The sequence below is a fragment of the Emys orbicularis genome, chromosome 7 (genome assembly GCF_028017835.1).
Source record: "Emys orbicularis isolate rEmyOrb1 chromosome 7, rEmyOrb1.hap1, whole genome shotgun sequence".
NCBI classification, from domain to species: Eukaryota; Metazoa; Chordata; order Testudines; family Emydidae; genus Emys; species Emys orbicularis.
This window is the reverse complement of record NC_088689.1, coordinates 45,611,319-45,637,008: the sequence shown is the minus strand read 5'-3', so window position 1 is coordinate 45,637,008 and position 25,690 is coordinate 45,611,319. Positions and strand designations below refer to the sequence as shown.

General features: G+C 42.4%; 1 protein-coding gene across 1 annotated transcript in view; it reads left to right on the top strand.

The window, feature by feature from the left end:
• The window catches only part of TET1 (tet methylcytosine dioxygenase 1), a 121,696-nt gene that overhangs the window by 93,853 nt on the left and 2,153 nt on the right, over positions 1-25,690 (top strand). Inside the window, exon 11 of the mRNA XM_065408621.1 lies at positions 16,506-16,845. Coding sequence (XP_065264693.1) covers positions 16,506-16,845 — 340 coding nt within the window. The remainder of the gene's footprint in view (positions 1-16,505; positions 16,846-25,690) is intronic.

Here is a 25,690-nt window from a genome sequence, read left to right as displayed (position 1 = left end):
AAGGGAGATGCCATACATGCAAATGTATGATATCACAGGTTAAAAGGGCAATAATTCCTCTTTATATAGCATCAGTGTTACTTAATTTGGAGTACCATGCATGTTTTTCACTGTTCTACCAGTATTTCAAATGAGATTGACAAACCACAGAAGATGCAGAGTAGGGAAACAAAGATGGTTAAGGGAAAGGAGGAATTGTCCTATGAAGATAAGGAGAATTGTAAGTGTTGTAGAGATAGATTATAAAGAAGGGATGATATATTTATCTACAAATTTGAAATATGTCACTGTTAAGGAATGCAGAATTGTCCAGGTTTGCTTTAAGTGGGGAATAATAATTAACATTCAGCAATGGAAAATTTAAGCAGGACATTAGGAAATTTTTTGAATAATTTGAATAAAGGAAAGTGCTGGAATACCCATCACTGGAATTATTAAAACTTGGCCGAGGCAACTTGTACTTAGATGTTCTGTAGGGAACACTCCTGCATTAGCAGAAGGAGGAACTAGATAATCTAATAGGATTTTTCCATCCCTAGGATTCTAGAATGAGATAAGAAGAGAGAAGATCAGAATAAGAGATGGTTTAAATTGATTAGGACACTGCAAATTTACCACCAGGCTGCAACCTTAAGATCTAGCTCCACCTAAAGTCACACTACCTTCATAACCTCATCTTGACCTCTGATGTGGTTGTTGGAAAAAAACAAAAAATGCCACCGTTATAGGAGGCTGATACTGAGGGCTTTTGAAAGGCTAGCCATTGCATAGTACTGGCCAAATACCACCTAGGATTGCAGAGGAAGTCAGAGAAGCCTGTGTTAGTTAAGGCTTTACAGGAAACTCTTTTTATCACATCTTAGTGGAATCACTATTAGCATACTGTCAAGTGCCAGAGGAGTCATATCAACCAAGTCATTTCAAAAAGCAAGAGGGAGATCAGGTGAGACTGGATTTATTTAACTGGTTAAGTTTTTTTTAATACCAGTTTCTTAAGTCAGAGACAAAGACTAATTGAAGTAGCGGAACCTATGATATGAAACAACTATTTGATACTGCCTGCAGTTTTGGAACATAATGCAGCTATGCCCAGGTACCCTGCAAAGCACGTACATGCCTATACTGTAGCTACCAAAGGTGCTAAGAAATGTGTTTGGCTACCACACCCCCTACAGCACCAAGTAAAACTAATAGATTTATACAGAATGAAAAACAATTAAAGCCCTGAGGATAAGGACTATCAAAATATTTAAACTAGCATTGCTTTACTGGGCATGTATACAGTGGAGCCAGAAATATACTGCATCCAATGTAAACAAAAAAAACAAACCCTTGTTGACCTTTGTTCCTAAGGAAATATTGCTTGTGTTGTGTGGTACTTGTGGCAGTTACAGATGTTCATTAATGTCTTAGTGGGCACAGGCAATTCACAAGTATCAGTTGGCCACAAATGGATAGCCTAAGAAGAACTGAATTATAAGACTGGAAGTGCTTTATTGTTAAAACTGGAAGTGTTCAGGGGTCAGCCCCATCCTAACTACCTCATATGGTACACGTGCAGTAGTTTTTAAAGATCAGGACCCACATTTTCAAAATGCATCCAACGAAAGAGCATGTGCTCAACTTGCATAGTGCTACTATCCAATTCACATGTGTAAATTGTAGATTTTCATACACACTACCCTGACTTTCATGCATGCATTAGCTGTTGTGTGCACTTTTGAAAAATTTGGGTTGATAGTTAATCTGGTTAATGGCTGATAAACGGCTGAGATTTAGTACAGTGGTTCTCAATCAGGGGTCTGCGGCCCCCCCAGGGTCTGCGAGCCGAAGCAGGGCCGGCATTAGACTAGTTGGACTATCTAGAGCAGAAAGCTCGGCACCCTGTGGGGCGGAAGCCCCAAGCCCTACTCCCTGTGGCTGAAGCCCAGATCCCTGCTGCCCCGCCACCCAGCAGGGAGGAAGCTCTGAGCCCCGCCATCCCGTGGCTGAAGCCTGGAGCTCCTCCAATGCGCAGAGTTGAAGCCACAACGCACACACACACTCTCCCACCCTGCGGAGCAGAAGCCCCAAGCCTCAGTGCCCCATGGGGTAGAAGCCCTAAGCTCCCAACCGCCCCACGGCACAGAAGCTCCCATCGGGCAGAAGCCCAGAGCTCCCCTCCCCCACTACCAGGCAGCTGAAGCCCAGAGCCCCAAGGTGCCTCCCTCATGGCTGAAGCCCTGAATCCCCCTTCACCTCCTCCCCCCACTGGTCTCTGAAGTTTTATAGCATGTTAGGGAAGCCTCAGAAAGAGAAAGCTTAAGAACCCCTGATTTATTATAGTTCGCCAATATACTTTTATTTAGCACTTTAAAACTTGGTGACTTGGTCACAAGGGAGATGAAAATTGGAAGGACCAGAAATTAACTCGAGGAGGTTATTTTTTCCTCATATGAGTGCATTTTCTGTAATCCAAAACCATATTGTATACAACATGATAGCCAATAGAGGACAAGGTGTTGGAAATCAAGCAGTTACAGGGACAGGGATTTGGTAGAAATTTGTACAAACTGTATAAATATGAACAATATTTCAAATATGTACAAGTGCATCAACAGCAGGTTCTAGCTCTTCAGGAGTGCTGTAGAACAGGATATGTAAAGGGAGGGATGATTACTGCTGATTCATGCCACAATCTCTCATGAAAATTTGTGCATTTGGGCTGAAGGAGAATTGGTAGGCAAATACATACAAAGTAATTGAAGTTGCTCTACTTTGTGTATTGTGGACCAATAGGACTGTGACAGTTATCCACTAGCTTTGGTTGACTACGAGGGAATTAACTGAGTTTTCTTTAGAGACAGAAAGCACTTTTCACAGGGCTGCATGATCATTACTCTGTTCACCTCTGAAAGACATTGCTCTAAGAGAAAATCTCTGCAAAATTTTCTCTTTTCACAGACTGTTTCATCGTGTTTGGTTAGTGGAGATGTGTGTAAAGCCCCTTCCAGCTGGTCGTCTGCTTGGGCAGAAGGTTCTACCTTAGTGAACTAATTTTTGCAAGACTTACTGTTGCTATCTCCCAGCAATCCTTGTTAAAGATGAACTGTAAATAAAAATCTCAAAATTAGCGATATTTGCAGAATTCTTCCTGAGTCAGGCTTTGTCTTGGATCTCTAGTTTCACCCAGCACTTTATTATACAAAATCAAACTTTCGCTTGTTAGGGCCCTTAAAGTCATGTCTGGTTGGAGTCAGCTCTAATGATGTCGTCTCACCATGCTGTAGAGTCATAGCTGTCATCGAGCTGTTGCATAGGGATTTAAGTAAATTCCTGTTTTAATGTGTGTTTTCTCAAAGTTTATTATTACTTAAACAAGAAACTTTGAAGAACTATATTAAATAATTTAAAAGAAAGGGATGGGGGCGAATGGACTAGTCTGAGCCCCTGAGAATCAAATCCATGCTCCAGGACTTCCATAGAACAAGAGCTGAAGCATCGAAGTAAAGCTCGAGACAGCAGTTCAGGAACCTGAAAGAGGAAAAGGGGTAGTTTGAAGGTGAGATTGTGCTCATGTGACACAAATAGAAGGTGTTTTCAGGGTTTATTTGTAGTTCATGTTTAAAGCAAAGCTGGCGTCAATGACAGCTGTTTTAAAATGAGAGCCTTATTTGGATTAAAAAGACCAGTCAGTCCGTCTTTTAAAAAGAATAAAAAACTATTTAAAAATACCTCCATATTTGGTCTTGATGATGACCCTCCATTAGTTCAATGCTGTAAGTAGGTCTTTCCACCATCATGTGTAACTGGCAGAGCTTTCTGGAATTTCCTGTAAACACACTTGCAAAAGCAGAGCTGACTTGCACAGCTTTGCATGGTAAACAAGTTAAAATGTCAGCAGAAGAGAACAAAAAACCTGTTCTTGCTACAAACATAATAACAATACCCTACTGGACACACATACTTTTACTATGTAAGAAAAACAGTCATAAGGAAGTGAGAAACGTCCTTTGACTTTGAGTTCATGATGCTGGTTCTCCAGAGGTTTGATTTTTGGTATTGTATGCAAAATGTATGGCAAAGATAATGTTCCGCAATGTTAATTATTATTATTATTTTTTATCTGTATCAGCATGATGCTTTACTGAAGACATGTTTCTCTAAATCTGATTTACTGTTTGCGATTAATCGTTAGAACCTAGTATCTAATGTTTTCCATTCCAGACAATGAGGACATAAACATGAAATGAAAACCAAAAAGCGGAAAAGTTCTATAAAAACACACAGTCCACAGTGAAAAATAAAGACTTTAAACCATGCAACTTAAAATCCATTATTCTTTTCACATGCAAATCCATAAACTAGATTTAGACTGTCAGCTCTGCTCTCTAAGGCAAGGACTGTCCTTTACTCTGTACCTCGCAGAATGGAGCACTGATTTTGTTGGGGCCTCTAGATGCTACTGCAATACAAATTAATAATAATAATTAATACAGAGAACCATCTGCATTTAAAGACAGTCAGTCAATCTCTGTGTTAGTAGCAGTAAAATTCCATCTGCTATCATATCACTGCAAGTAATTAGATTAATCAAAATCACTAAATCTCTGTTAACCCACCTGGTGAAAAGTCCAACAAAAGTTCCACACAAATATCCAGTACTACTAAACCTAATACTAGTATTAATTCATTTGGCAAAGCTGTGATTTTGAAAACACTTTGGTAGGACAGCTGTCCGCCTGGCTGAATCTAAGTGTCCTGTACAAATCTTTCATACTGAGTTTGGTTTCGTTTTTAGCTTACCATCAGCTTTTTCCGTGGAGAAACCTGCAGTTAAAAATTCGTTATAAGCACCTACTCAATGGACCTGCAACAACTTGTTGTTTGCTGGAGATGGCCTATAAATAAATGTTGAATTTATAGTGCTAGAAAATTCAAGGATACCTTTTTATATGGTTACGTGAATGAGTTGCTTATTGGAGGTCCTTAGAACAGACTTCATTGTGAAAACAAAACAAATGTCAATAGTAAAGTATAATAGAGTGATCTCCACCTGAGCATCTCCCTTCACGGCCAAGAGTGCCTCTGCAGTGCCCTCCCTCTGTTTTCCCATTCCTCAGGACTCCTTAAACAAAACACCTTACAGTCTTGCTAATCCAATCATAGACCTCCTTGGGGCCTGGTTTCTTTATTAACAATTTGCAAAAAGCAAACAAACAATAAATCTTCCACCCAGCCTTATGCTCCCTGAGGTACTGTCCCTTCCTGCTGTCTGAGCAGCTAGACAGTGCAAGGCCTGGCCTGCCCTGCCTTCTTTGCCTTCTCCCAAAGGAAAACTAAACTTTCAGTTGGGGATCTTCTGACCCAGCCCCAGCTCCCTTCTGTAGGGACCATGGTAGGAGACTTTCTGTACAGCTTTACTGCATAGTTCCCCTTCTAGATCTGTCCTCACTAAACTCTCTTTGACCCTTTATAGCCCAGGTGCAGTTCCGCCCTCTTAATTGCTCAGCTGGGAGTACCTGTTCTGGTGTAAGGACTCTGGACTATTTCCATCACAGGGGGCCAGTCACTCTGTGACATAAGGGCCTTGGCTACACTGGCAATTCACAGCGCTGCACTTGCTGCACTCAGGGGTGTGAAAAAACACCCCCCCTGAGTGCAGCGCTGTAAAGCGCCAGTGTAATCAGCGCCTGCAGCGCTGCACGCTCCCTCGCAGCACTGCAAGCTACTCCCCTCGGAGAGGTGGAGTACTTGCAGCGCTGCGAGACAGCTCTCGCAGCGCTGGTGGCGCGACTACACTCGCGCTTCACAGCGCTGCCGCGGCAGCGCTGTGAATCCGCAAGTGTAGCCAAGGCCAAAGAGTTTAAAAGTTAAACATTTCTTCTTAGGCAAAGGGTCAGTTTCTGAATAAAATACCAATTTCACTAGGAGAACTGATTAACAGTTTCTTCAACCTTTTCTACAGATAAAGAATGAGAATTTCACAGGATAATATAGAGTATATTGTAGGCAAGATTCAGTAAATGTTGTCAATCAACCATTAGTCAATCAATAGTTCCTACAAAAGAATCCAAAGACCACTTTTCTACTGACATGCACTAGAATTAGTGTGTGGAATGAATATTTATCCCCAACAGCTCATTGAATTTCTTTTGGTTATGAATCTATCATAACATCTTTGCATGCAAGTTCAGACATTTGCAGTAGTTGCTAAAATGCCTTTTGAGAATGGGTAAAGGTGACTGTATGTTACCCTTCTGGACAATATCAGTAATGTGTTTGATAAATTTATACAGTATTACAAGCTGCAACATGGGATGGTTGTCAAGGATAAATGACCTGACATGATACACACCATAACTAATTATAGCTATTTGTGGAAAATGTCCCATGGTTTCTATAAATGCCTTTTCTGTTTGTTCAGAATACCAATATCATTTCAAAGGAAGGATTTTAATTGCTGCTTTTTCCATTTTGTAAAAGCAGAGGAGCTTCAGAAATGCTTTCCAAAACTGTTTCCATAACCTACTGTAAACGTATTCTGTCTGTAATAATCCAATAGAACTACTTACTGTAGATCTCAGAAAATAGTAAAAGTAAAGCAAGCTGAGTAATTCAGTTGTGAAATTAGTGAATCACTCTTATGACTCGAGTGGACCTTAATGGATAGCCTTGTCAAAGTGCTGAGACCATCTTAGCAGGCCACTGCAGAGCTAGATGATGATGCAGCATATCTGAGAGAATGGACATCTATTCTGTTCCGAAAGGACATCTGTTCTGTTCCCAATCTACATAGAGAAGAACTATACAAGAAATTTAGTTTGCAAATTCAGAAATGCATTTTGCCCACTTTGCTGCATCTTCAGTTGAAAACATCTGTCTTATTAATGATGTAGTGGAAAAGGCTACATCAGATTCAACTCAAGAAGTTCAAGTGGCCAAAGACGCAGAACAAAGAACTACAGGATTCAGAACTCTTTGGCTACAGATGTTTCTTCAAATGGTTTAATCATTTCATTCAATTTATGGGTGCATCTTAGAAAAAGAACAGAAATCCACGGTGTCTCCACACCTTGAATACTGCATGCAGTTTTGGTCAGCCCATCTCAAAAAAGATATATTAGAATTGGAAAAGGTACAGAGAAAGGTAACAAAAATGAGCAGGGGTATGAAACAGCTTCTATCTGAACATGCAGCTGTTTTTATCTTCAAGTTTATTTGATATCCAAACAAACCATTTGGCCAGCATTTTCTCATTTGGCTATTAAGTGTCCTTGATGATCCAACTAGTGTGTCTTTTGGAAAAAATATTTAGTACAGCAGGAGATGCAGCAGGACATAACTCATACTTAAAATCCAAAATAGTATAGCATTTTGTCTTTTTCAATCTGCTTTGATTGGTTTGAAATAGAATATGAATAGTCATTCATGTAAAAAGCTACTTTGAATGCTCTCAGTAGTACATTCCAAAGATTTTCCAATGGATTACTTTATGTAGAGTCCACCATTAATAAAAGGGTTTTTGAACCGAATGTTTCACATTAAGTGAACTACTCTGCTTAGTCTACAATCTGTTAGAGCATCTAAAAGACTCTTAGATCATAATTTGCTGCCCTCTAGGACTAATTTTTGAATCCATAGACTAGTCTGGTCTGCTTACTACTTGATTCTTCTTTTTAGATGCACAGGTATATAAGTGAGGTGCTTAGAATGAAAGTTTACCTATGTTAAACTTTCCATCACTGCATTTTGGATACATGCATAATGATGTCTTAATTATTTTGTAAATATATGTACTGTTCTATTTTATATAGTCTTAATGCTTTGGCTTGTGGAGTAACCCTGTCCGTAACCACAGCTCTGCCAATGTACCTCAACCCTGACCTGTAACAGTCTTTCAGTGCAAGTCCTGGACCTCATTGAACAAAAACTGCCACTTGTGCTGAATTTTGTGTTGGTTTTGTCATATAAATAGACATTCACTTGGATGAGCTTCCCCCTTCCATATTTTTTCCTCTTATCTTTTTTTCATTTGGCCCTGCATGGCAAAATGTATTTCCCTGTCCCTGCCTGCCCTATAGGTCAGCTGAAAAGATGAAAATGGTTAAAAGAAGTGAAATTCCCAGATAAGATTCCAGCATAGGAGATGAGAATAAATATTAAAAACATACAAGGCTTGATTTTCAGGCACTTGTCTATTGATGTGCAAAAATGCATGCATGTACACATGTGCCACCACAACTTGCACCAGACTTTTAATTTTTAAAATAGACATGCATTCTTCTCTGACTGCTGGTCCCTATGTGTATTCCATCATGGGTACATATGCGCCCAGAGCCAGATAATATTGAAAGCAGTGTCCATGGGTCTGCACATACACCCTGGCTCACCTCATGCCTCCAACCATGGAGATAAAGAGCAGGACAGACCAACCACCTCTCCAGTTCCTTCTCACCGCAGTATGGTCTGGGTTGGAACCTCAAGTGCCCAAAGCTTCAGCTTTATTCCTTTATCTGTTACCATATTTAGATATCTGTAAATAGTTTTTAGAAGTTTTAGAGTTTAAAAGTTTTATCTGTTAGTTTTATAGTTAGCCTTCTCAAGGTGAGGACCTCTCTTCCCCCTCCCTCCCCCACCGTACCTCGTTTTTGGTACTGGACTATCCCCCAGGACTCTGGGCTTCAAAAATTGTGCTTCCTGCCCACGATCCTTCTTGGTCAATGACGACCACCAGCACTGCCTTGGGGAAGCCCAAATAACAGCGAGGTGCAGTATCTTGCATTCATTCCCCAGCCATACCCAGGAAGGGCAAGAACTTCATCTTAGGAAGCACCTAATGGAAAAGGCCATGAGGCCATAATCAGACCCAGGCTGGGGTAACCCCATACATTGGCCTGACTAAGCAAGGAGTGCATCTCCTGCCATGAGGTCCAAACTCAGGAGCCAGGAAGTCTATCCCCACAGATCCTTTGGCGGGGTTCTGTAGGGAGAGCAGGGAGCTTTCTCATAAGCATGAGACTAAATCTTCCTTCAAATCCACTTTGAAGAAGTTGGATTCAGCCCTTTCTAAACTGAGCAATTCTCTAAGCTCAGCCCAAGAGAATTTAGTTCATCCTAAGTCTCAAAGTCGTGACAAGAAAGCCCACAAGCTTAGGGCTTCATTGGCACGTCACAATCTGGTGGCACCGGTACCTCCCAAACACAAATGCTGGGATCCACTGGAACCAACAAAGAGTGATCATCAAGAGTCTCAGTTACCAACAGTACCGACTTTGTCTTCCACAGCTGTGGCACAGACTGTCTGTACTGCGGCTCTCATGGTTTGGGCAGACAGGACCCCTGTCACTCTGGGAAGAGCCAAGATGTACACTGCTCCTGAGGACATCTTCGCTGTCTCCCAGATACAGAGTCTCCTGCTCCATTGGGTCCCTCCCTCTCGAGAGATGTTCTGACTTCACCAGGGGAGCCAACTTTTGGGAGGAGTCTGTCTCCCATTCCATCTTCAGGCTATGACTTCCCTCCAGCAGCTCTGTCAGTACCACCATTGGAACCAGAATCAGCTTCTTCCTCATCTGGAGGATCTGCACCACCTGTGATCTGTTACTTCCTCCTCCAAGATACAACTTCCTGGTCAAAAGGCCTGGACAAGTTTAGGACAAACCTCCACCTCATCACCTGCCTTGGAACTGTTGGTTCTCCATGCCATTGAGACCACTGCCACACCCACTCAACCCTTCCTATGGGCCATACTGGGGGCCATGGGACCAATACCATCCCGCAGAGTCAGTCTGGTCTGCTATTGTCCCTTCCCACTCCTTTGAGAGGGCAAACGGAACTGCCCCCTGATCCAAATGAGGAGGAGGCATGTATGCTGGATCCCGCAGTTCCACTGGAACTGACAAGATTGCCATCTTCATCTCCAGGTGAAGTGGGGGTTCCAGTGGCTCCCTCCCATCCCCCAGATGACTATAAGCAGTTCAACAACTTCTCAGAGTTGCAGGGGAATTGAGAAGATTCCTCTTGAGGAGGTTAAGGATCCTCAACGCAAGCTCTGGAAGATCCTCCATGCCTCCGGCTCCAGTTGAATAGCGCTCCCTGTTAACGAAGCCATCCTGGAGCCAGCCAGAGCAGTCTGGTATACCCCCAAGTTACCTGTGCCCCAACCCCTAAGAGGGCAGAGAAACGATATTTATTCCAGCCACATGGCAGAATTTCTGTTCTCTCCCTTTAGTGGTCCAGGTCGCCACAGAGCAACAACATCCCTGATCTACCCTGACTGATAAGGAGGGCAAGCATCTTGACTTATTGGGATGGAAAGTCTTTTCTTCTAGCCTCCAGTTCAGGATAACCAGCTACCAAGAATTAATGGCTAAGTATGACTTCCTGAACTATTCAAAATTTGCGGACTTCACTGACAGACTTCCAGCAGCACAGCAGGACAGAGCTAGTTTCCAGGCTCTCATAGAGGAAGGCAAATTGGTTGCCAGGACCACTCTCCAATCAGCAGTAAATGTGGCTGATACATCTTCCAGGACAATGGCTACTGCCATCACGATGTGCAGGGAGTCGTGGCTTCATGCTTTGGGGTTTCCCAGGGAGGTCCAGAACACTGCTGAGGACCTTCCCTTTGATGAGACTTCTCTATTTAACCAGAAGACTGATGAGCCTTTGAACACTCTAAAGGACTCCAGTGCCACTCTGTGTTTCCTAGGAATAGATACAGCTGCCCCAAAGAGAAAAGTCCACCGGCAACCCTACACGCCTAGAGCGATGGTTCAGCAGTTCTACCACCAGAGACCTTATGATCCACCCCGTAAGAGGCAAAGGGTTCAAAAGACCCACTTCTCCTCATCTTCTTTAGCAGGTTAATCATCCCACTTTCAGACTTCGGCTAAGTGCTATTTTTGACAGGAGCTCAAGAGCTGCAAACCATTAAGTCCTACACCACACGACCCCCATCCACACTTTAGGGGTTATCTAGCACTCTTTTTCAACACCTGGCGTGCAATAACAACAGACAGATGGGTGCTGAACATCATCCATTCTGGCTATATGATAGAGTTTACATCCTTACCCCATCCAAAAAAACCCTTCCCCAAACCCCCTCTGCAGCCACTCTCACAAGAAGAAATCCCTCTTACAGCAAGGAGCAATAGAGCGGGTTCCTCTTCAGCAGCAAGGGAGGAGTTTATATTTGACATATTTCCTAGAGCGGTTGGAGACCCATTCTCGACATCTGCCATCTCAACAGCTTTATTTGCAAACTCAAGTTTTGCATGGTCATGTTGGCATCAATAATTCCATGCCTGGAAAAGGTCATGTAGTTTACAACTCTCAACACGAAGGACACCTGCTTTCACATGGACGTCCACCAGTTCACAGATGCTTTCTCAGATTCATGGTGGGCTCTGACCATCCATACAGAATACTTGCTTTTGGCTTTGCTATCGCCCCCACAGTCTTTACCAAGGTGGTCTCTGTAGTAGCAGCCTATGTCAGACACCGTGGTTTCACCATCTTCCCGTACCTCAACGATTAGCTCCTCATCCCCACGCCAGAATATCTATGTGTCGACTTCGACAATGCTGCAACTCCTCTCCTCTTTGGGGGTCAGCATAAACACCGAAAAATCCATCCTCACCCTTATGCAGGCTTTAGACTGCATCAGGGTGTCCTTAAATTAAATCACAGCAAGGGCTTATCTGTTGAGGGACAGGTTTCAAGCTAGGTCATAAGCAACCCTCGAGTACCTGTCAAGAGTTGTCTCTCTGTCATAGGTCATATGGTTTCATGCATTTACGTCACACAATTGACAAGACTCCACCTTTGTTGCCTACAAGTGTGGCTTCAAACAGTGTACTAACCAAATTGGCAGTTCATGAACACCATAGTGACTGCCTGCCAAAGTGATATTGTGCCTGTTATGGTGGAAGAATCCCCGCCACGTATGCAATGGCATTCCCTTCCTTGCTTCTGCTCTGGCCAGGACAACCATTACTGACACATCGCTGTTGGGCTGTGGCGCACATATGGACAAATGTACAGCCCAGGCACCTGGACATATTGAGAGCCCAGGATTTACATCAATGTTCTGGAGTTGCAAGCAAGTCAGAGGGCTTGCAAAGCCTTTTTCCCATTTATTCAAACTCACCATGCCCTCATAATGTCAGACAACATCACAACCGTCTTTTACATCAACTAACAGGAAGGAGCGAGATCCATCCCCCTGCATGCAGAAGTGGTCAGTCAATAGAACTGGTGTGTTGACAATCAGATTACCCTGTTGGCAGTTTACCTTCCCAGGAACCAGAACATGCTAGTAGACTCTCAGCAGACACTTTGCTGTCTCACAAGTGGGAGCTACATAACTTGATGGTGAACAATATTTTTGCTCTGTGGGGACCCCCACCAGGGAACTGTTCACCCCCCAAACAAATAGGAAATGCCACATATACTGTTCTAGAGGAACCTAGGTTGCCACTCACACTGCAATACTCTATTTCTTCCAGGTCAGACTATCTGAACTATGCCTTCCCTCTGCCACCACTCCTGCCTTGAGTTTTACACAAGATTTGGCAGAAGAGGTTACGAGTTATTCTCTTTTGCCCTCAGCTGGCCCAGACAGTTTTAGTTCCTGAGCCCCCTATTCAGATCATCTTGGACACTGATCATTATACCAGTATTTCCCAATATCCTGACCCTGGGGAATGGCAAGATCAAGCATCCCAATCCATGTCCGCTTTATCTCAGGGCTTGGTTTTTGGGTGGACATCATCCCTAGAGTGATAATGTTCTGAAGCTGTGGAGAACATCCTTCCTAACAGTAGGAAGCATTCCACTAGAAAATGTTACCTAGTTAAGTGGAAGCATTTTTCTATCCAGGAGCATCAGAGATGTATACCCCCAGAAGCTTCAGGTATTCCTGTCATCCTGGACTATATTTTTTCCTTAAAGACAGCAGGTTTGTCCATCAGCTCCTTATGGGTCCATTTGGCAGCAGTCAGTGCATACCATACACCTTTGCATGGCTACTCGATTTTTGTGCACCCACTGACCAGCAGATTCTGGAAAGCCCTAATCTGAACCTTTCTGCCTATTACAAAGTCTGCTTCTCAATGGCTTCTCACTTGATTCTTCTTCTCTCTGTACTCACTCAGATTCCCTTTGAACCATTAGCTTCTTGTTTCATGTTTCTCCTATCCAGGAAGATTGCATTGGTGGTAGCCATCACCTCAGCCAAAAGGGTTGGTGAGCTTGGGGCAATGATGGTGGATCGTCCTTACATTGCATTCCATAAGGACGATGTATCATTACATTTACATTTACATTCACACCTACATTTACATTTACACCCTAAATCAGGGGTTCTCACAAGAAAATTTTTGGTGGCCTTTAGAGTGCGGCCACCAACTCTTGCTGGTGGCCACTGACAATTTTTCCTAAAATACATAATTAACTTTAGGAAAAACAAATAAATATGCATATATACATGTCCAAATCATTGTAATTTATTTGTGTAGGGTTTTTTTTTCAGACTCAGTAATAAAAATAATGTACAGTTGCCTCTATTATTTACTAGACCTAAACAGAATAGAAACAAAATAAGGTGCCTTACACATTCTTCTCTTTTTTGTTGTTGTTTCTTTTGGGGGTTTTTTTGGTTGCTGTTTTTTTTGTTTGTTTGTTTGTTTGTTTTAAGACTTACTAGCTAGTAGGGTAGGGAGGGAGCAGGGACCATGGGCAATGGAGGGCTGGGAAAGGCAGCAGGGGCCATAGGTGATGGGAGGTGGGTGAGCCCAGGGCTGGAGCCCAAAGCCCTGTGACTGGAACCTGAAGCCCCATGGCCAGAGCCTGCCACCCAACACCCTAGGACTGAAGTCAGAAGCCCGAGCCCCACTGCCCTTGGGAAAGGGGAGAACTCACACTGGCTGCCTGCTCCTCTGGGTGTTTGTGGCTCCAGAGGGGGGCAGGGCCCAACCCCTACTGGTGGCCCCGGGAAGGGGTGAATGCTTTGCTGGCCTCCCCTTCCCCCCATCATTACCCAGGAGGCTGTGGCCACAAGAAAAACCCCTGAGGGCCGCATTTGAGAAACACTGCCCTAAATTCACTGCTAAAGTAATTTCACAGTTTCAGCTGAATCAGTCAATTCAGTTACCTGTGTTCTTCCCAAAACCACATGCACCCTCAGAAGAAAGGAGCCTCCTTCCCTCCATGTTCGGCAAATCTGAGCCTTTTACCTGCAGAGAATAAAACGAATCAGAAAGTGTCCCACACTGTTTGTCACCATAGCGGAAAGGGTCAGGCTATATCCTCTCAAAGAATCTGAAAATGGATCTCAGGCTGCATTTTGCTCTTGTATCAGCTGTCTAATCTTCCCCCTCCTCATTCCACAAGAACGCCAACAATGTCTATGGCATCACTTCAAGAGCTATCTCTGCTTGATATCTGCAAGGCAGCTACACGGTGCTCCATGCACACATTTGCAAGACACTATGCCTTGGTACAGGCCTTCTCCACTGATGTGCCTTTTGGAATGGCAGTCCTTCACTTGCCTCACCCATCTACATTCTCGCACCCTTCTCCTATTTGAGTACTGCTTGTCAGTCACCCACAGTGGAATACACCCAGGGACCAGCACTCGAAGAAGAAGAGAAAGTTACTTACCTTAGTAACTGGAGGTTCTTTGAGATACATGGGTCCCTATTTGTATTCCACTATTCGCCCTCTTTCCCCTCTGCTTCGGCTCTTCTTTGATTCATGGTGGAGGTGGAGAAGAAACTGGAGAGGCAGTTGGTTCATCCTGCCTTTTATCTCCTTGACTGGAGGCAAAGGTGAGCCAGGGCACATGTGCAGACCAAGGGACATTGCTTTCAAAATTCTCTGGCTCCAGGCACATGGAGCATATGTGTACCCACAATGGAATGCAGATAGGGACCATGCATCTCAAAGAACATCCATTTACTATAAGGTAAGTAACTTTCTCTTATGGATTCAATCTTCTTGATTTGTACATGTTTTTTAGGCTAGTACGCAGATATGTGTGCAGATATAGGGGAAGATTTTCAAAGTCACAGGTGCATAACTCCCATTGAAAGCTAATGAGAGTTAGATGCCTAACTGCTATTTTTGTCTTTGAAAATTCTCCCCCCCCTCGACTCCCCCATAGTCAACAGGCTGGCCAGTAGAGTTAAGTAAATGTGGACAAATGTAACAGTATATGCCACTCATCAGCTTCTAATTGTTCCTTCATCTTCCCTTCTCGAGAGCCCTTCTCTAAATTCTGTTTTAAAATATCACCTAAAAAGTTCTCATTTCTATGCCTCTTAAATTTTTTCTCTCTCTGATGTTCTGCAGTCATTCAGCATTGCATATAACTTCTTTATAGATCCCTAAATAGATTACTAATTTAGGTTTTTATTAGTTTTATTAATTATATTATTAATTATATAAATAATTTTTGTGATGCATTTGTATGACGGATGTGCTATAAAATAAAGGTTTTATTATTATTATTATTATTATTATTCCCTCCTGGAACTATGGGCAAGATGACAAGAGTCTGGAAATTTTGGTTCAACTTCAGTGATTGGGATCACATATAACCTACATACTTATGGAATGACATGTTTCTATTTAGAAAGCATCTCTCATCTTTGGGAGGTGCTCCAATGGCTATATGTGTGCAGTCAATACCTCACAGGACAAACAGGAAATTAGCTAAGCCATAACATTCATGCATGGTTTTCTGGTAATGCAGTATAGTTTTGTGAAAACTAATCATTCTCTTATGAATACCATCAATATATTGATTAATCATAAACTTGTTTATACATGTAGAGCATAATTTATCCTTTGAAGTGCATGGAATGTAACAAGATAAATTTAGTCTATGTTTCTCTTGTTAAGAAAGCTTCTGTAGTTAGGAAAGAAGGGTAGTGGCGATTTTAATCACTTTTTTTAGGGTGAATTTATTGCATTAGTAATAGGCAAACCTCCAGAGGTCCAGAAGTTTGGAAGCACCTCAAAGGTTCAGCCATGGTTTTGAACTATTAGAATAAATACCCCCAATATTTATCCAAAACTTTGGAGTGGGGTCCGTATCAGGCTCAATCCAAGCAGGTTTCTCCTTTCACATCTTGCATCTTAGAACAGCATATAGTTTTATTGAACAGAGAGACTGTAGATTTGCTGGACCTCATCACTTTATTACAGTACGGAGGCAGTGTTGGGAAAAGAGGGTTAATTTAACCAAACTTTTACAAAGGTTTGAATTAGAGTTGGGAGCCATTTCTTCTTACTCTGTAAGAACCAGTTAATCCATCCCTATTCTAAATCCCCTTTCAGTTCATCACTGAGATTGTCAAATGTATGTGTTTAAAAGGCCTGTTCCTTTGTTACTGTGGATCTCGTGGGGAATGTTTAGGGCCATAAATCCAGTTAAATGATTAAGTGTTCAAATAACTTCTGTAACTTGTAAATGGAGGTTTATTTTTTCATTTATATCTTCTTCTTTTTTTGGTCAGGTCTGCACATTAACAAAAGAAGATAACCGTTCAGTGGGGGTGATACCGAATGATGAACAGCTACATGTGTTGCCTCTTTACAAAATTTCACAGACAGATGAATTTGGAACCGAGGAAGGACTGGAAGCTAAGATAAAAGCAGGAGCAATACAGGTGCTTACTGCTTTTCCCAGAGAAGTACGGATGTTAGCTGAGCCACTTAGAGCTACAAAGAAAAAGAAGCCAGATACAAAGAAGACACAAGTTGAAAAGCAGACATTAGCGGATAAGAAATATTCAACACCAGCAAAGCTGAAAAATGGAGCTCCTGAAAATCTTGGTAAAACTTCACAGTATTTAGGTAAGTGACACTTATATTGTGCTATGTGTCTTATCTCATTTACAAAAGCAGTTGCCTCCTCAGCGTTCACTTTTTTAGAAATATTTGCATATTACACCTTCTACAGAGTTGTGAAGGAGTCACTATATTCAGATATTTTTGCAGAAAGGAGCAGGTGATCACACAAAAACTTATGCATAGTACTATATTGTAAAAATTATAGATAATGATATGGTGACAATGGAAAGATTTCAGAGATTGCTTATTCTAATAATGACCATAGGAAGATCTTGAAATGTTACTTCGGGGCGAGTTCTCTAAATGTCAGTCATTTATACAAAGAAGTACAAGGACTGTTTCTCCACATTTTGTGTAGCAGCTTGTTTGTGATGTTTTTCTCTTCATAAGGAGTATGAATTGACTATAGTTTTCTTATTTGCATCACTTTGGTTATATGGATGGTGCAACAAAGCAAGTGATCTGCAAAAAGAAGTCAATTTTATCAAATTAAAAGTAAAAGTTGTTTTAATATTTCTCATTCTCATTTTTTCCTTTAAATACTGAGAGTAAGGGAGGGAGTGGCAGAATCTGATACTGGCTGAATAAAGCACACTTAGATTTTGCTTTGTATTATAAAAAGATACAGATGAGCACATCTCTCTCTTGGGAATCTCTGATCTCACTTTCTGTATTGTAAATGTGGCATAACTCCACTACACTCTAAGTTACTTTAGATTTACACTGCTGTATCTGAGATCACAATTTGATACTGAAACTCCCCAGCCACAAGGAGTGGAACCCTGAGGTGGAGGACACTGAGGGAGATATATTCAGAGGGCTCAACGCACTGCATAAAGCAAGCCACAAAAGACGATGCTCTGTCCCCAACCAGGTGACAATACCTGCAAAGCGGGCCAGAAAGGCTAAAAAAAATCCAAAAATAGCAAAAAGGAAAGAAAAAATCATAAAAAAATCTAAGAGGTAGTTATCCGCTGATGAAGGGTACATCTACACTGCAATAAAAACCCATGACATCAAGTCTGAGAGTCTGGGTCAACTGACTTAGGCTCAGTGGACTCAGGCTGCGGGGCTAAAAATTGCAGTGCAGGTACTCAAACTCAGGCTGGAGCCTGGGCTCTGAGGGTCTGGCTACACTGCAGTAAAACATCTGTGGCTGGCCCATGTCAGCTGATTCGAGCTCATGGGCGTATAAAATTGTAATGTAGACTTTTGGGCTCAGGCTAGAGACTGGGCTCTGGGACCCTCTCGAGCCCCATGAGCCCAAAGCAGGTGACATGGGCCAGTTGTGGTGTTTTATTGCAGTGTAGATGTACCCTCAGACACCTCCTCCTCCGAGGAAGGTAGCTCTCAGTTTCAGGTTCTGAGCAGGATACAGAAAAAATGCAACAAAGGTGGTAGTGGGGGGGAGGGGGGGGGGATTGCCCTGAAGTGTTTGAAACCATGTGCAAAAAGGTTGCATCTACAATCCAGATCCAACCTGAGCAGGTGCTAGTGGACAAACCTAAAGGCCGTCTAAATCTTCACCAGAGACAGCAATCCCATCAAACATGAGTGAGTGTTAAACAAAATCTTGCATCTCCTGGATACAGGAGAATATATAATAGGTTCCCTTTGAAGAAAGATTCTTAGGACTATACTCCATTTTCTTGATTGTCCAGAAGTGTACAAGGCGGAGGGATGGGGGTGTCGAGCAATCTTCGATCTCAAGCAGCTCAACAAATGGATGAAGAAAATTAGATTCCAGATGGAGACCCTAGCTTTAACAGTAGCATCCCTGTCTCAAAGGGGACTTCCTTGCTTTGTGGATTTAACAGATATGTGTCTCCACATTCCCATGTGACCAGGCCTTTGCAGACTGCTGAGATTTGCATATGGCACAGTCCACTATCAGTACCAAACTCTCTCATTTGGCTTTCATTGGACCCAGGCTCAGGGTCTTTACAAAGGTGCTGGTGGTAATAATAGATAGACTCAGGTCTTACAGCACTCACCTGTATTCCTTCCTAGAGCACATCAGGATTAGAGCTCCAACCCAAGCAGCACCACAGAGTGCCACAATTCGGACACTGGATCTACTTCAAGCACACGGATTTGTGATAAATATCAAGAGCAGTTCCTTGACTCCCTCCACAAAGATAGTTCACTTGGGAATTGAAATTGACACTTCCGTGCCAAAGGTCTAGCCATCACTGGACAGATTCCACAAGATCCAGAACCTGATATCCGTCTTGGTAAAGTGAACAAGACTGGCCATAGCTCAGTGTCTACAGCTACTAGGCCTCCTGGTTTTGTGGAATCACCCCATGAGTGAGATCCCATATCAAATGTCTGCAGATTTTTCTTCTGAAAGGATGGAACCATTCACCAGCATGCATGCAGGATTGAGTACTGGTCCCAAACTGAGTACTGGATTCTCTAAGATGGTGGACAGACCCACAGAATGTCCACAAGGATTTTTCCACATGCCTTCCAGACTCACAGGTGCTCACAACCAATGCCAGCTTGACAGGATAGGGAGCATATCTCAGGCACAAGACAGTGCAGAATACCTGGAACTCCAGAGAAAGGTACTAGAACATGAATCCGTTGGAACTCGTAGCTATCAAGCTAGTCCTGTGAAAGTTCCTGGACTGCCTAAAGGGTGAACGTGTTCTATTCAAGTCAGACAACATGACTACTGTGGTTGTATATCAACAACCGCAGGGAAACAAGGAGTGTAACTCTACACACAGAAGCAGTGGAGATAATGGAATGGGCAGAGAGGACTCTCCCTTCCATAAGAGCAAGACACCTAAAAAGAGAACTGAATCAAAAGGCAGATTGGCTCAACAGATGCACAGCTCAGAATGGTGCCTAAATCAGGAAGTCTACACTGTGATTTTGCAGTTCGGCCTTCTGGCAGTCAGCCTGTTCACCAATCGCAAGAACAAAGGGCAGTTGAAGTTCTTCACCACGGAAGCAGATCCCAAATCCCTGGGGATTGATGCTCTTTCACAGAGATGGCCACAAGGCCTGCTATACACATTCCTTGCCTTTCCACTTCTAGAAAAGATGATCCAGAAGATAAAGCGAGAAGGTGCAAAGGTTACAGTGCTAGCTCTGCACTGGCAAAGGAGACCAGAGTTATCCAGTCTGATAGAACTGAAATTGGAAACACCATTGCAGCTAGAGGTGAGACCAGACATCCTTTAGCAAGGCTCATTCCTCCGTCCAGACCCAGACTGTCCACATCTGACAGCCTGGCTATTGAGAGGGACGTGTTAGCCGTGCTAGACTATCCTCCCAAGTGTTTGGAACTCTGCACTCCTCAGGCAAGCTCAGTTGCACAATGGGTTAGTGGACTTTCTGTCCTCCACAGAGGCCTCTTTTGGTAGAAAGGTGCTGCAAATGGTGGTCCAGTAATACCACTGGCATTTTGGCAATTAACCCGGGGTGGAGGGAGGTGTCTTCCCTATCTCATTCTGTTTTTCTTATTCCTCCCTAGTTCTGTTCACTGCTTGATACTTCCCATACATATCAAAATTGTGGGAGATGCTGGGCTGCAGAATAATCAATTTCTTACCTGATAATTTCCTTTCTGCTAGCAGCATCTCCCACAATTCTACCCTCCCTGGATGGCTTCCTAGTCACGAAACAGTATTTAATTTGGATAGTTATGCTTGTAGACCATAGTCTACTGTACAGTTTATTGGTTAACATTGACGTTATTGTTATTAGTTGTATTTACAAGTTTTTGCATAGCTTTGGAATGAATCATCTGGCAGCTGGCTAGAGAAGGAGGGTGGCTAGCATGGGCTGTGCTACAGCTTTGAACTGCCTCTGGAAACTGCACTGGAGGGGAATAGCCCATATGTAGCAGCATCTTCCACAATTCTGATAGCAGACAGGAATTTATCCGCTAAGAAATTTACCAATCCTCACCTGAAATATTGTGTTTAGTTTTGATCACACAGTTTAAAAAAAGATATAGCAGAAATGGAAGGGGTTCAGAGACAGGGAATTAGAAAATTATTAGAAACATGGAAAAACATCCCCATGAGAAGATAGCAAGGATTGGCTCTGTAGTTTAGAGAAGTGACATGACAAGAGCTAGACAAAACAATGAATGTTACAAAGCAAGCAGCTCAGGTGCTCCTGTTTAATGTTTCTCATAATATAAGAACAGAGGGACATTTAATTAAATTGAAAGATAGCAAGTCCAAAACTAATAAAAGGAAATACTTTTTTACATAATGTATAGTTAACTTATGGAACTCCTTGCTTCAAGGTATCATTGAGGACAAGATCTTAGTCAGTTTAAAAGGATTAAAAATTGATACGGAAAATGAGAACAGCCATTATTACATTAGATGGGATAAGCATTTTATCTAAAAGATACAATCTCTCATGTTTCAGGACACATGAGGCTGACAATTAACAGAAGATGGTACAAGGGTTAGGAAGAAATCCTCCCTGCCCACAAGTTGGAGAATTAGGGAGTAACCTTTTCACCATCCTCTCCACTATCAAGTAGTTGCCACTGTCAGGAACAGGTTATTGGACTAAATGAATCACTACTCTGATCTGATACGGCAATTTCTATGTTCCTAAAAAAATTAAGGAGAGTCCCTGAAGCTTGGCACTAAAAATTACACTCTTTCCCTAGAGAGATTTTAATATACCTGCTGGATCATTTTTCCAGATGAGTACATTGGATTATTTCATTGGTTACTTAGTTGGTAGTTTGGTTTTAGACTAATTATTTTACATTTTTCTACCTTACTTTAAACTGCATTAGCCATCTGCTGGCCCAGCTGCCTAGGAAATACAAATCCTTTGGAACATGGTTACCTTTTTCCTTATTAACTTTGTCCCCAGTTTTAGTTTTGTCCACAAATTTGATGATCTTGTGTTTGATGGTTTCCCAGGTCATTTATATGTAATGTACAAAAGGCATCCTCCAACTGACCGTGGAAGTGCCACCACACTTGTAATCACTACAACTACTCTTTCTCTCCAGCACCCTATTTTATTTCCAGTTTTCTGATATTTTACTGTAGGTTATACTTCAGAAATTAACTGCTTTCTCAAATACTTTTTGACATCTGTTATTAATCCTGTGACTCTCCCGTTTCTATCTGTCAGCAATATCTTCAAAGAACTTCAGCAGTGTTAAAGATAGCTGTATATCCAAATTTGTCCACTTTAATTTTAAGAAAACTATATGAATATATTATTAAAGAAGCATTTAATTAAGTTATGTTTATATAGCGAGGGAGTTCCATTTCCACTTCAGACTATGATTTGCCTATAAAAATCAAGGACTAGATTCCTTAATGCAGATGAGCAGTAAGATGGTGAGGAATGGGAAGGGTAAAGATAGCTTTAAGCAACCATTATACTCTCTTATTTATGGGGTTGGCTTGGGACTGGGCTGGTGTCTGATACACACTAGAGTTCTGTGAAGGCTGTTCAAACTTATGCCTGGTTGCCCCTGGTTCCCACAGCCAGGGATCAATGAAGTGCTCAGGCCACACACCCTATGCCAGTGGCTGAGCAGGAAAGGATTTAGCCTCCCCAACAGCACAGCTATGCCACTAGAAGATTCGGAAAGACAGTTAAGGTAGTTTTAGGATGCTGTGCAGGACTAGAGCAACAACAAAGCAGTTTGATCATACTGTTTAATTGGGCTCCAAGAGTACAGTATGTTATTAGAATCAAAGCTAGAGGAAAAATTGAAAAGAACTGGGAAGTGATTAATCAAAGGAGCCAGAGAATGGAAGTAAGCCAGCTACAGACTTTGGAAGCTGGTTAATATTGCTCTTTCACTTAATCGCTGCTAGATATTCAACTGCAGCCAGCTGGAAGCAAAATGAAGCCACAGCATAATTCAGTCATGTAAAAGAATTTGGGATGTATTCACCAGCCCCCACTGGTTGCACAGAACTTGAATGTTTTGACCTTTAGCTCATCTACGAGGCCCATCTCTTTTCCTGGGCTTTTTCTAACCAGGTGAGTTGAGGGATATATGTGGTGTCTATTGTGAGAGGCTTGTATTTTATAGTGGATTGTTTTTAGAGAATTTATAGTCTGTGAATTGAAGTCAATTTGGATGCACAAATTACTATTGCCACCCTTACTTCTGCACTGCCTTCAGCGCTGGGAGGCTGGAGAGCAGTGGCTGCTGGCCAGGCATCCAGCTCTGAAGGCAGCACCCGTGCAGAAGTAAGGGTGGCAATACCATATCATGCCATCCTTGCATGCCATACCATCGCTCACTGCTGCCTGCACCAGGCCCCCCGCTAATCCCCCTGGACCCCACATCTCCCTGAAGCGTGAGGCCCCCCCAAAGCGTGGGGCCCAGGCCAGTTGCCCCGGTCCATCCTATGGACGGGATGGCTCTGCTTGGACCCGTTCTGGGCACCACCAAAAATTATACAAACCTAGCGCCTATGCCCTTAACTCCATTTAGCAAAGGCCTTTTCTTTTTGGTTTGGGAATACAATTCTTCAAAGTCTTTAGACTTCTTGGTCTTAGAATACAATACTCTGACTTTATTTTATGCTACTTATAATCAGAGTGCCACTTGATCATATTTATTTCAGTTTTTTTAGTCCTTTACTCCCCTCTTTCTTCATTAAGTAAATCACTATAAACCTTTTATGGGGAAAATGAATGGTAAATAGTACAGTACTTTTTTTCAAGTGTTTATTAAACCATTAAGATTAAAGTTCCCCTTTGATCTTAGCGCTACTTTTTTTTTTCACTGGAGTACCCACAAATAGCTCATAATACATCTTCTCTTCCTATTATAAAATGTATTCCTGCTACTGAAGTGCCCATGGAGTGATCATGACAGATTTTTCAATCAGATAAAATTTGCATTTTTTAAATAATATATGGAGATATACCTACCTCATAGAACTGGAAGGGACCCTGAAAGGTCATTGAGTCCAGCCCCCTGCCTTCACTAGCAGGACCAAGAACTGATTTTGCCCCAGATCCCTAAATGGCCCCCTCAAGGATTGAGCTCACAACCCTGGGTTTAGCAGGCTAATGCTCAAACCACTGAGCTATCCCTCCCCTTTTTTTTAGTATTGTGGTAGCAGAAGCAGATTGAGTGAACTTTGTTAAGCATATACTTTGCTCAACTGAGACCCTAAATTATTGTCGTTTGTTTTTATGCTGATGAGGAAGAGCTTTTTTCAACCCTCAGGCCACAGGCGCCGGCTTCCAACTTTCCCTGGGAGTGCTCAACCCCCACTCAGCCCCAGGCCCCATTCCCACTCCACCCCTTCCCCCAAACCCCAACCCCAACCCCATCTCTTCCTGCTCAGTTCTGTCTCCTCCCCTGAGCACACCCCATCCCCACTTCTCCCCCTCCCTCCCAATGCCTCCTGTATGCTGCGGAACAGCAGATCCACGGCAGGCAGGAGGCACTGGGAGGGAGGGGGAGGAGTAGATAGGTGGGGCCACCAGCAGGCGGGAGGTGATGGGGGAGATGAGGAAGGCATGGGAGCTTGGCTGCCAGTGGGTACTAAGCACCCGCTAATTTTTTTCTGTGGGTGCTCCAGCCTTGTAGCACCCATGGAGTTGGCGCCTATGTCTCAGGCCATGTTGCAGGTGCTGCTTTGAGCAGGTACAGCATGCATGCAGCATTGATATATAGTGACTGGCTCTGGGGAGTCCTTTGTGGATGACTGAGTATTAAATGAGGTTTTCTCCTCTCTAACCCCTGCAAATACCTTACACCTCCTGATCTGAGTACCTCTATACTTTAAAAACTTTTGTGCTTGGGAAAAATGCCCATTTTCACAGCCCTTGAAATCATATATGCACAGAATAAGTACAAGAAAGGTAGAGATACTGCAAACTTCCTCACATAGTCCTGCTAATGTGCCTGTATTCTGTTCTGGATGAATCACTTCTAAAGATGAAAGGATTATTCATAACCATTCAGTCCTTGGACTTTGCTCAGTCCATATGTGTCACCAAACTGCCATCAGATGGTACTGACTTCGTGGTCTCTATTAGGTGGAAGCAGAATTGAACCAGTAATTTAAAGATGAAAAGCTCTGTAGCTAAGCTTTTCAGCTGGTTCTTATATGCCAATAAAAATGGGTCCCAAACTGTGAGACCAAAACAGGGCAATATGCTGGACAACTCCAGTAGTCCAGTTTGTGTTTGGATAGAGAGGGTTTCCGGAAACTACATATACACTTAGTAATTTCTGTGTATCTAATAGTTTTGAATTAACTTTTCAGGCTCCTTTGTAATATTTTTTTTTTCCAGTCATAACCATCTCTTGTCTCTTTTGTTTTGGTTTTATTTTCAGAGGAGTTTGTAGCTCCACATATTACAAGATCTACAAAAAAATATGTTTTTGTGTTTCTCTGCTTGAATATGGATATTCTCTAGGTGGAAAATATTAACTTCTACCACTATGTCAAATGTAATCTCAACATGCACAGTTGCCTTTTCAACTGGAGTTCACTGCCAGGTGACTAAGAATATATACTAGTAACCACCAAGCAATGTCAAATTCTTTCCAGCAACTGGGCATTTAATTGTGATTCTTCTGTCTTTACTAAGCTTAAATGTATTTTTGTTTCTCTCTTGATTTTATGGTATGTACCCATCATGTCACTCAGATTCCATTTTAATTACTAGGCTAAACTTACTGTGTTACATTTTTAGGAAGGCATCTGTATTGTTTTTAAGTAAATGACTAATGTCGTTTTATGTTGTATTTCATTGAGGGGGTCTTTAAAAGAAAAGAACTATTAGATTTTTAATACTCAGAAATGTCAATCTAGATAAGTAACCTCCATAAATTAAATCACCTGTGTACTAATTGGATTATGTG